We start from the raw sequence: 18,481 nt of genomic DNA, 5'->3' as shown, positions 1-18,481 counted from the left end.
CCCTGTACCGAGTGAGCCTAAGATCCCCAGCCTGACGATCACAAGGTCACCTACTTGGTGTTTTGGGGCCCATATACTGCCTGCCCCCACGCAGCTCCTAGGAATTCCTACTCACTTCATTGGCAGTTACACTGTTGGGGAAATGAAAGCGGCTCTCCTTTCTCAGGACCTCCATTTGGTCTGAGGCCGTGCAGCATCGTGAGATAGCTGCACTAAGACTGTGACTGTTTTGTCCCCTGAAGTTTACCTTGTTCCTGGCCCTTAGATTTGCGTTCTGTGTAAACCTCCCCAGAGACGCACCTCCCTCTTAATTTGGTTTTCTTTTGCTTTAGCCACTAAGGCACAATTAGAAAAAGCCACAGCCCAGAGATCCCAGTTTTGATACATATAAGGATGAAAATCTCTGTAGTTAAGAGTTCTGCCCCGCTCCGCCCTCAGCATGCTGGTGTGTGACTCCAGCCCGTTTTAGGGCTGTGCTGGCGCTAGCGATGGATCCACACCTTTGATGAGTGCACAGGCAGCACCATCCTGGCACCTCCTGGCTACATAACTAACTTAAAAAGCCACTTGTGCTGGAAAAGCTCCCGGCAGGACCAGTACCCCTACTATTGTTTGTTTTCCAGGGCTCTCTCTCTGGGTCATGGCTGTGGCCTGTTCCATCCCCTTATTACTTTCCATTAGTCCTGAGGAAATGGCTTGAAGCCATCATCAGTTTGGCCCACTTGAGCAGACCATCCCAGTCCCATGAACCTCTCTGATAATGGGTCAGGGAGGAGCTCAAAATTCTGACAGAAGCATCATAACAGGTCTTCTCAAGCTCTGCAAGGCCTCAGTGAATGCAGCTCGTCACATCTGGTTTCCTTTGGTTTGGGGTGTAGTCGGATCACTCTTCCCAGGGTTTAGCTGATGCTGCCTTGTTTTAAACCTGTTTTTTATCCTGTTTATGAATGAATATCCTGAACTACATTAGTATGCACTGGGAATGAGAATTTGTATGTGACCCTGTGGTGCTGCAAGAACTGTTGCCATAGTTTGAGCTCTCTGTTTGTTGCTGTTTCTCAGCTAGCTTTATCTTGGAAATGCGGAAGATGATTCTAGCACCCAAATACAGAATATTAGTCTTTCGGTAAATTGCCCTTTTTAGGAGAAGCACGACCATGGCAACCTAGGATTACACTGTGCTCTACAATTTGCAAAGGCCCTTTGAAGACCATTCTCAACAGGCTCCATGAGGTAAGAAGTAGGAATCCAACCTCAGTGAGGATCCTAAGGCTTTGAGGGGTGAAATGATTTGCCCAAAATCACCTGACTCAGAAGTGGCAGAGTCAGGACTGGAACCCTGGCCCAACTCTAAACCATAGGCTCTTTCCATGATATAAAGGGCTAGACTGATGGTAGTTAGTTATTAAAATCAGTAAAAGTCTTTTATTAAAGACATGCTAATACTGTAGCTGAAATCGTTTCGTTTCCTTGCTAAGTTACCCGCTGCTGTGGTCAGGTATGTCATCTTGCTGTGTTTGCCATCTCCCACAAGTGAAAGGAACGCTTTTCTTTTTAAAGATTCATCGGTCTGAGTTTTCCGGCCCAGGGGAGGCTCTCTTGCCTTCTCCTCATTCAGTAGTCCTGCACAGGAATGGTGATCTTGCGGATAAATTCGTCATACTTCACTTTGCCATGAGGTTCAATATCTGCTTCCCTGAAAAGATCATCCACTGCAATAAATCACATTAATTTTTCAGTTTGCTTTAGTGTTACGTTATAGGACATCCAGTTGGGGGTTGGGACTCCCTGGAGGTCTTCCCTGAGCGTCTGATTGACTATTCCCGTAGATGAGGAAATAAACCAGTGGAGGGAACAGGACAACCCACCCCCTACCCCTTGGAGACCATGTATCCAATTTTGAGTTCATCAGGCTTTCTGCAGGGGCCAGGGTAGGGGTGTACTGGTAAGGATTCAGTCACTGAAACCATCTTGTGCTTTTTTTTTCCCCTTCAGAAAATGTCTGGCCCCTGGGCCAGTATTTCCAGAAAGCTTTGGCATGAATCTTACCTTCTACAGCCCACCGTCTCAGCCCCCTGCAGAGAACAGACACCCTCTGTAGCTCCATCCCAGGCCCCCCAGCGCAGTCTTTGGCCTGCCCCTGACCTGCCAGTCTGCCTTCCAACTTGACACCCACCCCACCCCAAGGGGGCTCGGTGACGAGTGGTACCTGCCACCATCACCTCTTTTAAAAAGTGTGCGTTTCGGGGGTGGGGTACCGTAAGAGAAAATATATTCAACTGTGTCTAAGCTCAAAGCCTACAAAAAAACTGCCACTGTTCTCTAATGTTGCTCAAAAAAAGAAAAAACAAAACCAAAACCCCAACCTTTACTGGTTCTGGATCCCTGGGACAAAATACTAGCTTCTCCCAGCAGTTGACAAAAAGAGCCATTTCAGCTTACACTTTTCCACGGTGGCTTCTCAGGACCATCCTCACCCTCTTACAAAACTATCACTGCTCTGTGTCAACTTCCCCAGCCCCAGGCATCCCCAACATAATCCTGGGTAGTTGTTTGTTAGAAAATATCCTGTGACTTCCTGCTTAACCATCCTCCTCCAAAAATGTAATTACTGTGCTCTGTGCTTAAGCTGATAGCACTTCTGAGTATTTTCAGAATGTTGAGACTGTAATTTATCTTATTTCATAGAGATGCTTCTACCCACCAACCACTTAGTTAAAACCGTCCCAATGGACAGGTCTAACACCAACCACTGCAGCCTCCAACTGTCCAGAAGAGGGGCAGCTGGAGTCTGATGATGCCTTCTGGGTAGAACGGCGGTTCCCTGTGAACCCACAAAGAACCAGGTCGCAAAGGAGGCCTCCCTCCCAGCCAACTCAGCAGCTCCAAGGATGCTTCTGTAGTAAAACTGAAGCTTTTTCTTTCAATCACTGAGGGTAAGGGAGTCTTACTTCTAGTATCATCTTTCCTTCTCCCACAGCCAGAGGAAGGGACATCAGTCTCTGTCTGGGTGACATTGTCAGTTTCTTTGAAATGTTTCTTTACTGGTTAAACAAATGAGAGATATGTTTGAGTTTGGGGACCATGGTATTGCTTTAGAGATCATTAACCGTAAGAATAAGGCCCCTGCTGGCCCTCTGCTAACAAACACTCCACTTGGTACATAAAAGCCCATGCAGTGTCCTCAGAACCGGGGAGGGAAGGAGAGCCCGTGTTTCCCTGTTCGCATTAAAACAGACACAATGAAAGACGAGATCGTGATAGCTCCCGGCCTGAAAAAGCGGGGGAAGCTCCATCTGCCTTCTGTAGAGCTATTTTTACATGCTTTGCGCTGTGCCTTTGTGACTGCAGATAAAATCTCAGCAGACTGCTTTATAGAATGTTAGCTCTTGGAGGGACCTGAGGGATTGTCTGTTGTAACCTCATTTCCCAATGAGGAAACTGAGGAGGGTGAGAGAGGTTAAGAAACTCACCTGAGGTCCCCCAGAATGAGGGGGAGCTAGGATTCAAGTCTGTTTGTTGTGATATAACCAAAGGCTAAAGGCCCATCACTACTGAAGCCTTTTTCCTCCTGCCTCAATCCTAGGCAGTGGCCCAGCGGCCTAACTAGAAATCCCAGCCTCTGGGGTTGGTGGGTGTGGACTCTGGTAGCGACCTGGCATGGCTGCCATGGCTGGACCGAGGGGCCCACCAGGCAGACTGGGAGAACACCTGCAAAGGGCCCAACATTGGAGTCACCCTTACCATGGACATCAGGCTTTCCTAGAAGACCCAAGCCTCTCATCCTCTCTGAGGTAGGAAGGCAGGGAAGGTAGGAGTCAAAGACCACCACGGACACCCCTTCTGGAAAAGCTCTTAGAGCTGGCTGAGTCGTGGGGAAAGGGAGCAAAGTAACATCTCAATTTAGAAACTTGGCAGCAGTAGCAGCTTCAGAAGACAGCTGTGGTGAGAGGAAAGAGCCTGAGAGGGGCTGGGGGGCGGGGGTCCAAGTGTCTAATAGACCTGCATGTAGCTCCCAGCTCTGTTACTCACAAGCCACTCACTGCACCTGTTTAATCAGTATGAGGGGGACACTAGTGCTCCCAGAGCTGTCATAATCACTAAATGAAGGCCCACAGTGAAAGTTTAGAACACAGTGTGATGCCCAAGTAGATCATAACTGGGTTTCCCCAAGCCGTCCCTTCGCCCTGGCTAATTTCTCCTGCCACCCACAGCGTCCCTAGTTCTTTTCTGGGATCCAATCCAGAGTTCACTAAGCTCAACATCTAGTTACAACCTTCTGGGGCATCCACCAAATGCAGTGCCTGCATAACCCAGGTGGCATGGATTGGGCTTTGGTGTCCTTCCCCCAACCCCTTAATCACCTCGTGCTGTTGGGAAAGAGGGACCCAGGCCATTACCTTCTTTATGGGTGAGCTTCTCTCCCAGTTTCATGAGTTTTGACCGCAGTTCAGACGCCATGATGTAGCCTTTCTTCTCCTTGTCCGCCATCAACATGGCCAAAAGAATTTCCTTCTCTGGGTCCTCTTGTTTTATTTGCACGTGCATAATGGTCAGGAAAGTAGAGAAATCCAGCTCTCCATTTCTGTCTAGGAAACCCCCAAACACAGCAGAGTGAGCAAGGAGGAAAAGGCTTCTCTTGAGGAAGGCAGCTGGGTTCCTGCCTTCATGGCCAGCTCAAGGGCCACCTAACTCAGGAAGCACCATGATGGAGGCAGTGGTCATGGGGAAGAGGATGCAGCCTGTCCTGCTGAGTTCCCACCATGGATATGCCTCATTTAATCCTCCCAACAACCCCTTAGTGACTGGTTATCGCATTTTGCCCACTAAGGAGACAGAAGCTCAGAGCGAAGAGTCACCTCAGAGCAGCGGCAGGACTAGGATGAAGCACTGCCTCCTCTATCCCCTTCTGGATGCTTCTCTCCTGCCCTGAGCTGGAGGGAAGTGCAGCAACATGTCTATCCCCCCTTTTGGCAGCCACTGTAACACATTTACAAAGATAGACAGATGACCCCCACCTGGGGCCTCAAGCCTCTGTCCCACCAGGCTGTTCACCTCACTGCAGCCTCACTACTTCCCTCACTGCAGCTTCCACCCCAGTCCCTCCAGCCCACACCCCTCCTCCAGGCATGCCTGGGGACCTCAGCCCAGGCCCTGGCTGGGCTACAACTGCAGGAAGTCAGAACTGCCTCTGACCACAGCTTCCTGTTTGCAGGAGACAGAAACCAGAGGAAACCACCACCCGTTCGGAGATGGAAGCAGCAGATCTCAGTTGCTAAGCGCCCCATCACTGGGCTTGAGGCCTTCAGAGGCCCACCCCCAGGCCCAGGCTGGCCTCAGGACGGGCTCCCAGTGCTACTTCAGGCACCCTCGGATGGGACCTCAGGTTAACGCTAGCAGATGGTGGGAATCCATCTGAGAGATGAAGAAACTGAGGTCCAGGTGGGCTCTTGATCAAGTGTCCTTTCCAGGCCACCCTTCTCTTTCCTTCCTGAGTGTTCAGCCACCAATGCAAACAGCCATCCTGGCCTCTGACATCCCTCCCTCTTTTTCTTTAAAAAATAAAAACCCAGCAACAACAAAAAAGAACTTGTTTTTGGTTATGAAAAGTCCCATATGTTTCCATTGTCAAAAACAGAGGAAACAAGGAGAATGAAAATCCCATAATCGCATCACCAGAGAACCATTTGGAGATCAGAATTGGGTTCCAAGCCTGATTCCACCATTGGCATAAGCACTTGGGGAAGTTACCTAATGGGCTCTGAATCTTGATCTTTGTCTGTAAAACCCGGATTAGGATAGTGCCCTCCTTCATTGGGTTGTTGAGCTAAGCACATGACAAATAGTTAAGGGACATTGTTCTATCAAAACAACTTTGGGATCACTTAGCACTGTCTGGGCTGCAGGTGTGTGATAACCTTGTGGGAATGCCTAGATCCCTTGGTCCTCTGGGATGGGGGTGTCACCGGTTGCTGTGAGGATTCAAGGAAGCCCGAGTGATACACAGCACCCAGCCAGTAGCTCCAGCTGCAACCTACCCCTCAAACTTCTGAGCTGTTTACACCCCATCATCTGCACCTGCTTGCCGGGCCCTCCCCAGGACCACAGCTGTGGGGCTCAGGGCCCACCCTCAGCCCAGACTCCTCCTTCCCTGGCAACTGACCCGGCCCAGCCAACTCACCTATCCCGTGAGTCTGCAGGTGCCGCTGCACCTCCCCCGGCGTCGGGCTGGCCCCCAGGCACCTCATCACCATCAGGAGGTCAGTGGCTTTCATCTTCCCCCGCTGCTGCTTGTCGTACAGGGAGAAGCATTCCTTGTACTCTGCCAAAGCCCAGAAAGGAGAATCAGGAGCCGCCTTTCACCCTCCACCCCGCCTCTCTGTCCTCTCCCCCCTCTTTCTGCCCCTCCCCTCCCTTTTGCCTGCTCCCCTCTCCTCTTTCCCTCCTAGAGTGGCCAGACAGCAAAGAAAAAGACAGGGCTGCCAGGGTAAACCGAACTTCCGATATTCTAAAAAATGTATTCATTGTTTAAGTCGATCCCAAGTTTTGCATGGGACATACTTATAAAGATATTTGTTGTTTATCTGAAATTTACATTTAACTAGGTGTCCTGTTTCATCTGCCAACCCTCTCCCCTCCCTCTCCTGACTTCCCTTCTGCCTCCTCCCTCTCACCCTCCCTGCTCCCTTCCTCAGTCGACTAAAACCAGAGGAAAGCTCTCTCACCCTCCAGGGCCAGCCCAGGGAGACCAGGAGCTCACAGCAGGGCACCAGACTCCCAGGGGACCTTGGCAAAGACAGCTTATGTGGGAAACAGGGCCAATAATGCCTCAGGGCTACGGGTCCTCCTTTCTGGGAAGGACCAGAAATCCCCTCTGGGCAGGCCTGGCAGAGAGGCTCTCATATGTGATGACAATAATCACAACTGTGGGCACTTCTGAGCCTACTGCTCCAGCCGCTGGCCTCCAGGCTGCTGAACTCTCAAGCTGCTCTCTGACACAGGCCCTGGCCCCCTTCAAGACTTAAAGAGGCGCTGCCAGGAAGTCGTCCCAGGCTCTGCTGCTGCTCTCCCGAAACCCTCTCTACCCTGCTGGGGGCCAAGTAGCCTCCAGATCCACAGCCCCCCCAGGCCCAGCAGAACCGACCCCCACCTGCATCTCCCCCGACCCCCAAGCCCTGGAGGCACAGTGAGGCCAGCCGTGAGCTTGGGAAGATCAGGGGCCCCTCATAGAGGTTCTGACCACGGGCTGTAGGGCTCTCATCAGAATTGGTCAACACTCCCCTCTCGTCCAGTCCCTGGGGCCCACAGGGTAGAGCTCCTGGCTTGAGCCCCGCTTGGGAACGTGCAGGGCCCTGTGCTGTCCTCAGCACCCTGCTCTCTCCTGCTTCCCACACCCAGCTGGTTCCTCAGAGGCCTAGACCAGTGGCTCCTGAGCTGATAACAAAACCAGCAACCGCAGCTCCCGCTACTAGCACTTGCCCCCCAGGCCCTTGTGTAATCCTCACTGTGACCCTGTGGGGGTGGTACCTTCGTTGTTCCCATGGTGCAGATGGGGCGGAAGGCTGGAGCAGCAGAAGACTCACAGTGGGCAGCCTGCTCTGCCCCGGAGACCACACTGGATCTCCACTCCCGGGCAGAAGCCACCAGAGGGCAGCAGAGCAGGAGAGACAGCAAAAGGAAGCCCAGGCCTAGGGCCCTTTCATGGTCCCTCCTTAAGGCCTCTCCTGGCAGGAGGATTTCAGGGAGGTTGCTAACCAAAGGCAGGCCAGGCAGTGGGGTTTAGAGACAATTAGCTGCTTTTGTGCCTGTGGAGAGGTTGAATGGGAACTTTCCACCCTTTCAGAACTTTGCAGAGCCTGAGCTTCGGAGGGGCAGACCATCAACAGGACCTGGTGGCAGGGGTTGGGGTGGCCCAGGGGAAGCAGGGCCAGAGCCTGGCCTAACCCCACCTTTGGTTCCTGCAAAACCTAATTTCCTCCAAGAAGGCCCAGTGCCAGTGGGGATAGGGGAAGAGAGAGGGCCACCATGTGTGCAGGGCTTAAACTCAGCTCTCCCCTTCCCCCTCCTGGGGACCGCTCTTGGCCACCCACCTTGTCTTCTGTCTGGTTTGTCTTCTGTCTCTCTGCACGAGGGGTGGGCCCGCTGCCTTCCTGAGACCTCATCCTATGACAGTTGACCATCTTCCGACAGTGGCCAGGTGGGGACATCACATTCTTGGGGCCTGGAATCCACCAGGCTCTACAGGGGGGAACATTGCCCCCTGCCCCCATGCCCTGCACCACGGGGGCCCGTGGTCCCTGATATCAGCAGGGCTAGGGTCAAATGGGGGCCCACCTCCTCAGTTACATATGTGTTCTGTCTTCCTACCTTTAGATACCTGGGAGTCTGGCTCTGAACTTGGAGTTCTGCGCTGGAACAACAGGGCTCTTCTCCTCCCCCCCGCCCCGCCCCCACCCCCCCCCCCAGACCCGCCCCCACCCCCCCCCCCCACCCAGACCTCCATACCTCCTTCCTCTCCCTGCCTGGCTCTCCTTCTGATAGGCCAGCCGGCCATCCAACATCCTGTTTATGTTACTACTTTCCTGTTGTCGTCCCCCACCCCCCACTCCCGCCCGCCCGCCATCCCTGCAAGGTGAACCCTGTGAGCACAGGAATTTGGGGCTATTATGTGCACTGCTATATTTTTAATGCCTAGATTTGGGCTGGCACAAAGAAAGGACTCATACTGTTGAATGAAAGAACAAATTGGGTTAAATAAATTGAATTAAAAATCCCCTTTAGGTTTTCCCTTTGAAAATACAAATACCCCAAGGCAAAAAATTATCCTCCCCAGGGCCTAGGATAACACCAGTTGTATGCTCGGAATGTAACAACCGGCTCTGATGATATATGTACATAGTTTAAGTTTTATAGACTTGAGGATGTGCAGCACACAATTTACAAATCATAAAATATACTCGATTATAAATTCCATCTAGCCAATTGACTATCACGGTGAGTTTTGACAGCTCTTGTAGCCATTGCCAACCTACAGTTTTCATTTAACCATTAAGTGAGGTAGGCTGCATGCCAATGAATGCTACTCTTTTCCCAATGACTATACTATCATTACATCTGATAAGTGATCTATTAAACTACTTCTCGGCCTTTGTGCAAATTATATTCATTAAACTGAAATCTTTGAAATCTTCAGCACTATTGACTGCAAGAGATTTTTTTTATATATATATAAATTTATTTTAGGCTGCATTGGGTCTTTGTTGCTGCGCGCGGGCTTTCTCTAGTTGCAGCGAGTGGGGGCTACTGTTTGTTGTGGTGCACAAGCCTCTCATTAAGGTGGCTTCTCCAGTGGAGCAAGGGCTCTAGGTACGCGGGCTTCAGTAGTTGTGGCTCACAGGCTCTAGAGCACAGGCTCAGTAGTTGTGGTGCATGGGCTTAGTTGCTCCGCGGCATGTGGGATCTTCCCGCACCAGGGTCCGAACCCATGTCCCCTGCATTGGCAGGCAGATTCTTAACCACTGCGCCACCAGGGAAGCCCCAAGAGATATCTTTTTAAAATGTTTATACAGATGGAGGGATTGGAGCATTCTTTCATCTTCCATTATTTAATAATGGCTGATTTTAACAACCAGCTCACAAATTTCTTAAAACTGTACCATCTGGCTCATGCTAGCAAGAGCAAGCTGGCCCCAGCGTACGTCTGGGTGACACCCAGGCCCAGTGTCAGGCACATGGCTGACATATGCTGTGTCTCTCACAGCAGCCTAGTGAGGCAGTGTCATTAGCCCCACTTCACAGATGAGACAACTGAGGCTCAGAGGTGACTGGACCCCAGGTCCACTGCCTCCAAGGTCCCTGGTCTTCCCACTCCAGTCTTTCATTCATTAACGTTTGTGGTCACTTTCTTTGTGTCAGACATTAACATACGAAGGGGAACTTACCTTATTCCCTTCTGCAAGGTTCAGAGGCCCCAGAGGGAGGGTGACCCTCAGAGCCAAGTGTTGGTTGGCGGAGGCTGAGGCTGACAGCTGGACTCCAGCCCTGAGACTCCTCAAGTCTTGCCTCAAGACCTGGGCAAGAGGGGCCCCTGCCCTGGGCCTTGTGTTTTAAGAGTCCCTGCTCTGTTCCCCCTCGTGGGGTAAGGATATCAAGGGGTCTGTAGGGAGGTGCCTACAGCCCACCCACCCACTCTCCCTTATAGACCAATCTCCTGGTACACAGAACTCTGGAATCCCTGCCTAGGTAACTCTCAGTTCATCTCCCTACTTGAGCTCGGATGGGCCTCCCCAGCCAGGTCTGGGCCCCTGAGTTCTGTGTAACCCAACCCTGTTGGCTTGGCCTTGTGGAAACAGAACCATGCACTGCGGGAAACTGAAGCCTGTTTAGGGACCAGCAGGTCAGGGGACTCCAGGAACAAAGTGCTCCAAACACCAAAACTAGGCTTGCTGTCAGGACAGAAGGGACCTCAGAGACCACCTAAGCTGACCTTCCCCCCCCTTTACAGATGGGGAGACTGAGGCCCAGAGCGTAGAAGCATCCTGCCTGAGTGTGCAAACCTGGGCTCTTTTCTCTTTCTCAGCCAGTTACAAAGCCCCCTCCTTTGGTTGGGTCCTCAGCCACAGCGGTGTCTCTCCGTCCATTCCCTTTCCCTCTCCTTTCCCAAATCCAGCTATCAAGTTCTGGGGGAAAACCCAGTGAGCTCCCTCTTGTAAATCACACCGACAGGTGTGACACCAATATCTCTTACCTCCGAGCTTTGCCCCCCACCTGCACCTCCAACCCAGCCCTTCCCTGCAGTGGCCGGCCCCTTGCCTGTGGGTGGGCCCAGCTCTCCCACCAACCTCCTTCCCTCCCACTAACAAAAAATGAGCAGAGCAAATTGCCTAACAAGACCCACATTTTGCTGTGAGTTGCTAATGAAAGAACAAACCAAACCTACCATTAATTTGGTCCTGGGAAAGAAACTTGGCCTGCAGCAGAGAGAGGAAAACAGTCAGGGAGAGACTCCACAAAAGCCCCCCGGCCACCCCAGCCCAGGACAGCGCGACAGGGCCACACAGACCCTCACTCACCATCGCGGGGCCTCCGGTTGCCACCCGTGCGCTCGCTGCTCCCAGAACCGCCTTCCTGTTCCCCTTCCTCCCGGCTTCAAGTCGAAAGTCCGCCAAGCTGGGTGGAGGCCCGGGTTATAAATCCACGGCTGCCATGGAGACCAGGCCCAACGCCAGGGGTCAGATTCCAGCTTCCCGTGCACTGCTGATGCCCGGCCTGCCTGGGCTAGTGGCAGGTTGGATTCTGAGAGACCGGGGCTGCACGAGGGCTTCCCCAGCCCTCAGTCTTGCATCAGGAGGCTGAAGCTCTGTAGCCAGAGGACAAATGCTGTTTCTCCCTGGGAGCCCTCTGTGGACACTAAGAAGGGGTGACACACAGAAAGGGGGTCCCTGGCCCTGCCTCCGGGGGTCTTTCCTCTCTCTCTCTCCGGGGACTAAGCTGGGGGCTGACAGGCTCCTCCTAGGTGTCGGGCACTTTGCACACCGCCTTACTTAAGGCTCATCACACACCACCTTGTAGGTGGAAGGAAACCCCACTGTGACAGCACAGCCGCCTCCACTGCCAGAGCCTTGGGATACCTTATGCAGAAGGGACACAGCCACTGTTGCTCTAAGGCCCCTCTGCTGAGTGACTGGCGTGTCACTTCACTGCTCTGTGCCTCAGTGTCCTGGCCGGGCCTCGTCACAGGGCTCTCGATGGTCAAATGGCTGGTGCACCATCAGTTCTCAGCATGTGTGTCAGTTCTCTCCCCTCCTTCTGGTGTGGCGGGGTGTGGATGCAGTAGATGCCTGCGTTGCGGTCTCCGGCCCCACCACAGGCTGCCCAGGGGACTCAGAGGGAGGCCTCTTAAGGGACTTTCCCGGCCGGGAAGTCTCCCCCCTTTTCTTCCTTTCCCTCCTCTCCCCACCGCAGCCCCCACCCCTTCCGGCAGAAGCTGCTGACTCTCCCCACTTCTCAGTGGTTTGTGCTGCCCCCCACCCCTCCCCACACCCACCGAGAAAATGAGGGGGCTGGTTCCCTGGAGATACAGTGCTGGGCACAGCTGGGTTCTCCCCGTTCTTCTCCCAGACACCTGTTATATCCCTTGTCCACGGCTGACGGCTGTCCTGCCTGTGGGCTCCGACTCCAAGGTCAAGCCACTTTGTCAGGACCGACACGTACGGTTGCACATGTTGTGCACTGCACCAGAGCTCCCGGACCAGGGACAAGTGGGTCCTAGAAAGGGGCTGCACGTGCGCAGAGGGATGCGTTGGTAATTGGCACATGGACAGCTGGGGCCCTCCTTTGTCCCTTGACCACCTCCATGTGGAAGGTTCTCTTTTCCTCCACTTCGTGTCTCCCGAGTCATCTATTCACACCCGTTTCTAGACCCAGAGAATTTCAGCTGGAGGATTCACACTCTTCCCGGTTGGGCTGAGGAGAGGAGACACTGGAGGGAGGCAGGAGAGGAGGGGAACTTCTCACTGACAGCCTCACGGGAGAAGAGGAGACGGGACGTCAGGTGGGGGCTTGGAAGGGTGGGGAGCACAGAGCAGAGGCCCGTGGGGAAGGCCGGCAGGGCCTGGCCAAGTGCTTACTCGGAATCACCCTGTGTCTGGAAAGGGTCCCTTGGAGGAGACATGACTGTTGGGCCTTGTAGTAGCCCAGCCTCGAGACCGAAAAGCCCAGAGGCAGCGAAAGAGATGACAATTTGTTGGACAGGGGATCTTACATGTCCAAAACAACATCCTGCAGCGACTCCCCACTGTGGATGCAAGGTGGCAGGCAGGACACGGCAGCAGTTTTCACTACTCCAGGGGAGGAGGAGGCTACCAGTTACAGGGGGAATTGGCTTCAGCTGGGCTCCTCAGTTACCAGGCAAACCAGCAGCTGGGGCAGGGGCAAGCACATAGGTAGTTAGTGGTTACTGATTAAGGCCTATGATTAAGAGGATTGGATAGTCATGGGAGCGAAGCAGGGCCTGGTCAAGCTGGGGGATGTACGGAGAGCAAGAGAACAGCCATCTTGAACGGCCTGACCATACGCTCCACCCCTACACACCCTATATGACCCTTACAATCTTGGTCTGACCCTCTTCCGCCATATCCCTGGGGTCAGGTATGCAGAGGGCACTGCAACCAAACACCACAAATGCAATAGAGCCAACAGCTGCTAAGGAGTATCAAGAGTCCAAGAGGTGGGCAGACTTTGCAGCCAGGCGCTTATTGGGTCAACTTTTCATGGAAGTCCAGAGGAGGATGACGATAGCATCTCGCTGTAGACCCAGCGGTCAGACTTACCAATGGCGAGGCCACCACTGCTGTCCAGTTCCCAAACACATTCCCTCTGCTCAGGCTAGGCACGAAATATAGAGATGCTTTACAGGCACAAGACGGGGGAAGATCATGACCCTGAAGCCAAATACAAGCAGCAACAGCATTCTGAGATCACACCACCCCTACCTGTGGTCTGCATCGCAGCCTGCAGTCCCACGCCGTCTGTCCACCCTCAGTCCCCACCGCCAGTGCCAAATACTGGAGAGGGCGCATAACAGACCATAGCGTTCATATAATGGTGCTTTCTCCAACAGGGGTCTGGATTAATCACCTTAGTAGCGTTAGGCAGGGCCAAGTGGAGGACAGGTGAAGCCTGTAAGTCCCTTTCTAATCCTATTCCCCATGAAGCAGCAAACCCAGAACGCCGGGGACCTACCTGCCAGTCCCAGGCCATTGTGTACCGGGTTCCCCTAGGAATAGGTCCGGTGGCCAGGGTGAAAACAAGTTATTGTCCTGATCAGTCCTGGTCCTTCGGTGGTCAACAGCTGAACTTGGATGGTGTTGCCTAGTTGCTTCTGGGTTAACGTGCTGCAGGCACTAGGTCGACTGCTCCTGGGATGTTCAGTTATAGCTCGGAGGGGCTGAGTTAGCGTCCTGGGCCACGTGTCAAGAGAGCGGGTTTCCAGTTTCACCAGCTGGTTAAGTGGTCCATTCATCCCTCAGCTTAGCCTGGCAGCAGGGGCGTCGTAGCACAGGGGGAGATGCCAGTGTCTGTCATTTTTATCAGCCCATGCCTGAATTGCGTGGCCCATAAAGTGGGTTCCTTGGTCACTATCGGGGTCCTTTCCCCATAGGGTCGCCCCGCCACCATCCACTCCCGGGCTATCCACTGCATCCATCCAGATGCTGTCCCTTGCAGGCCGGCTGGCCACTGCTGCCCACCTGCACTGATTACCCCGGGCCAACCCATCGGTGTACGAAACCTCCCAAGGGATGGAGCCTGTGCCTTCTTCCACTAAAGATGGTATCGCAGGAGGATCAGCTGTCTCCGTCAGGCCGGTGGGGTCCTCCGTGGTGTAGGTAACCAGGCCTCAGCGTGTAACTCTGCACTCGGTGGGCCAGTAGGTCAAGGGCTACGTTGCCTTCAACAGACACGCCACTTAGTTATGGTTCGGACTTGTGCGTGCCCGGACCTGGGCTTCTGGAAGGTATCCTTTAGCCACTCAGCTGTGGGATCCTGAGTAAGTACAGTCACTGGGGCGCCTCCTGGGATGTCTTTCGCCTGTTGTGAAGCATCGTCGATTGCCCAGAGCTGTTGTTCCAGCCCACGGCATCGTTATTCCGCCCCCTTCCACGGGTGGGACCAGAAGCCCAAGGGCACTCTTGTGATTACGCTGTTACCACAGGCCCCAACCAAACCGTTTCAGGTAACTGGCCACGTCCAACTCACAAGCCTGTCCCTGAGTTCACATCCCTAAAGCCCTGGATCTGTTTAACAGCCACCTTGGCTCGGGTGAAGGCATCTTCCTCCCCCGGGGTCCTCTCCCACTGAGCTCCCTTCTTTACAGGCTTGAACAAGGGTCAAAAAGCTTGGGCCAGATGCGGGATGAGAGGCCTCCAACAGCCCAACAGCCCCAGCCAGGTCTGTAATTGTTTCGGGGTGATGGGCCACAGGTGTGCTTGCATTTTGCCAGTAACTGCTGACAGTACCACTTTGGGCTTACCTGACCAGAGAACACCCAAGTATTTGACAGGTCATCCAGGTCTTTGCCTTCTGTCTGCATTCTCCAGCCAGCCCTCTGCTGTCAAATGAGCTCCAAGCGTGGGGGCTGCTACTTTGAAACGGGAAACAGACCCTGAGGTTAACAGAATATCACCATTATGATGGGAGAGAGAGGCATCCCTCCTGATGGTCTGCTGCCTCCGCTCTGGGGGAGAAAAGAGCTCTTCATCTGCGCCTGGGGGACAGGGAGCTCGATGACCTCGTCCCAATCTTCTTCCTCTTCATCACCTCTCTCTGTAGGGTCCCACGCCTTGGGGTTCCCATCTGGACGGGCCCCAACCATCTGGACTCCCAGTCGGGGAAGCTACCTTCCCTTCAGCCACGCGGCGTGGTGGGCTAAGTGTCTGCTTCCCGTCTTGTTCCCTCAATCTGGCCATTAACGTTCCGGCAGTTTTGGTTTGGGCCAGCCTGGCACCCCACCTGTAGGCCCCTAACCTGAGCCTTGGGCACTTGCTCAGCGTCCGTGGCCTTTCTCAGCCTCCAAAGCAGCAGCCAGCCCACAGCCATGGCCACCCCTTCCACCGTCTGGCTTCTCTCTCCCCACAGTAACGGCAGCGACATCTCTGCAACACCCTCAGGGGGGGGTCTGTGGATTCGCCAGTCTCTTGGCGGCCCTCATTCATCAAGGACAGACGCCACAGGGCCCCGCACACGAGTGGATGGCCACCCCCCGGATTCCTCACAACGTTCCATGCCCCGTCCTTCTTCCCCGACATCTCGGTGCGCCCGGGAGTCTCCCCGGCTTCTCGGCTGGCTCGCCAATTGTTGGGCTGCACTCCCGCAGGCCTGCAAGCCTTGGAGTGGCCCAGCCTTGAGACCAAAGGAACAGCCCAGAGACAGTGACAGAGACATCAGTGATTTGTCGGATAGGGGATCTTACACGTTTGAAGCAACATCCTGGAGCAACACCCCACCGTGTGCGGCAGACGGGACTCGGCAGCCATCTTTGCTGCTCTGCGGGGGAAGGAGGTTACCAGTTATAGGGGGAGTTGACTTCAGCTGGGCTCATCAGTTACCAGGGCCTAATGAAGCCCTACAATTAAGAGGATTGGATAGTCATGGGAGCGAAGCAGGGCCTGGTGGAGCTGGGGATGTACGGAGAGCAAGAGAACAGCCATCTTGAACGGCCTGACCATACGCTCCACCCCTACACACCCTATATGACCCTTACAATCTTGGTCTGACCCTCTTCCGCCATATCCCTGGGGTCAGGTATGCAGAGGGCACTGCAACCAAATACCACAAATGCAATAGAGCCAACAGCTGCTAAGGAGTATCAAGAGTCCAAGAGGTGGGCAGACTTTGCAGCCAGGCGCTTATTGGGTCAACTTTTCATGGAAGTCCAGAGGAGGATGACGATAGCATCTCGCTGTAGACCCAGCGGTCAGACTTACCAATGGCGAGGCCACCACTGCTGTCCAGTTCCCAAACACATTCCCTCTGCTCAGGCTAGGCACGAAATATAGAGATGCTTTACAGGCACCAGACGGGGGAAGATCATGACCCTGAAGCCAAATACAAGCAGCAACAGCATTCTGAGATCACACCACCCCTACCTGTGGTCTGCATCGCAGCCTGCAGTCCCACGCCGTCTGTCCACCCTCAGTCCCCACCGCCAGTGCCCAATACTGGAGAGGGCGTATAACAGACCACGGCGTTCGTATAATGGTGCTTTCTCCAACAGGGGTCTGGATTAATCACCTTAGTAGCGTTAGGCAGGGCCAAGTGGAGGACAGGTGAAGCCTGTAAGTCCCTTTCTAATCCTATTCCCCATGAAGCAGCAAACCCAGAACGCCGGGGACCTACCTGCCAGTCCCAGGCCATTGTGTACCGGGTTCCCCTAGGAATAGGTCCGGTGGCCAGGGTGAAAACAAGTTATTGTCCTGATCAGTCCTGGTCCTTCGGTGGTCAACAGCTGAACTTGGATGGTGTTGCCTAGTTGCTTCTGGGTTAACGTGCTGCAGGCACTGGGTCGACTGCTCCTGGGATGTTCCGTTATAGCTCAGAGGGGCTGAGTTAGCGTCCTGGGCCACGTGTCAAGAGAGCGGGTTTCCAGTTTCACCAGCTGGTTAAGTGGTCCATTCATCCCTCAGCTTAGCCTGGCAGCAGGGGCGTCGTAGCGCAGGGGGAGATGCCAGTGTCTGTCATTTTTATCAGCCCATGCCTGAATTGCGTGGCCCATAAAGTGGGTTCCTTGGTCACTATCGGGGTCCTTTCCCCATAGGGTCGCCCCGCCACCATCCACTCCCGGGCTATCCACTGCATCCATCCAGATGCTGTCCCTTGCAGGCCGGCTGGCCACTGCTGCCCACCTGCACTGATTACCCCGGGCCAACCCATCGGTGTACGAAACCTCCCAAGGGATGGAGCCTGTGCCTTCTTCCACTAAAGGTGGCATCTCAGGAGGATCAGCTGTCTCCGTCAGGCCGGTGGGGTCCTCCGTGGTGTAGGTAACCAGGCCTCAGCGTGTAACTCTGCACTCGGTGGGCCAGTAGGTCAAGGGCTACGTTGCCTTCAACAGACACGCCACTTAGTTATGGTTCGGACTTGTGCGTGCCCGGACCTGGGCTTCTGGAAGGTATCCTTTAGCCACTCAGCTGTGGGATCCTGAGTAAGTACAGTCACTGGGGCGCCTCCTGGGATGTCTTTCGCCTGTTGTGAAGCATCGTCCATTGCCCAGAGCTGTTGTTCCAGCCCACGGCATCGTTATTCCGCCCCCTTCCACGGGTGGGACCAGAAGCCCAAGGGCACTCTTGTGATTACGCTGTTACCACAGGCCCCAACCAAACCGTTTCAGGTAACTGGCCACGTCCACCTCACAAGCCTGTCCCTGAGTTCATATCCCTAAAGCCCTGGATCTGTTTAACAGCCACCTTGGCTCGGGTGAAGGCATCTTCCTCCCCCGGGGTCCTCTCCCACTGAGCTCCCTTCTTTACAGGCTTGAACAAGGGTCAAAAAGCTTGGGCCAGATGCGGGATGAGAGGCCTCCAACAGCCCAACAGCCCTAGCCAGGTCTGTAATTGTTTCGGGGTGATGGGCCACAGGTGTGCTTGCATTTTGCCAGTAACTGCTGACAGTACCACTTTGGGCTTACCTGACCAGAGAACACCCAAGTATTTGACAGGTCATCCAGGTCTTTGCCTTCTGTCTGCATTCTCCAGCCAGCCCTCTGCTGTCAAATGAGCTCCAAGCGTGGGGGCTGCTACTTTGAAACGGGAAACAGACCCTGAGGTTAACAGAATATCACCATTATGATGGGAGAGAGAGGCATCCCTCCTGATGGTCTGCTGCCTCCGCTCTGGGGGAGAAAAGAGCTCTTCATCTGCGCCTGGGGGACAGGGAGCTCGATGACCTCGTCCCAATCTTCTTCCTCTTCATCACCTCTCTCTGT

General features: G+C 54.0%; 1 protein-coding gene across 1 annotated transcript; it reads right to left on the bottom strand.

Moving 5' to 3' along the window:
* Positions 1–1,598: 1,598 nt before the first annotated feature.
* CALML4 (calmodulin like 4) lies at positions 1,599–11,207 on the bottom strand (the record flags this gene model as incomplete). The annotated part of the gene is given in 6 exon segments (XM_079912279.1): positions 1,599–1,712; positions 4,401–4,589; positions 6,182–6,322; positions 10,940–10,970; positions 11,073–11,186; positions 11,190–11,207. Coding segments are annotated over 6 exon segments (591 nt in total). The 3' UTR covers positions 1,599–1,614.
* Positions 11,208–18,481: the final 7,274 nt, after the last annotated feature.

The sequence above is a fragment of the Stenella coeruleoalba genome (assembly GCF_951394435.1).
Source record: "Stenella coeruleoalba genome assembly, chromosome: 2".
Classification (NCBI taxonomy): domain Eukaryota; kingdom Metazoa; phylum Chordata; class Mammalia; order Artiodactyla; family Delphinidae; genus Stenella; species Stenella coeruleoalba.
This window is presented reverse-complemented; position numbering and strand designations above follow the sequence as displayed.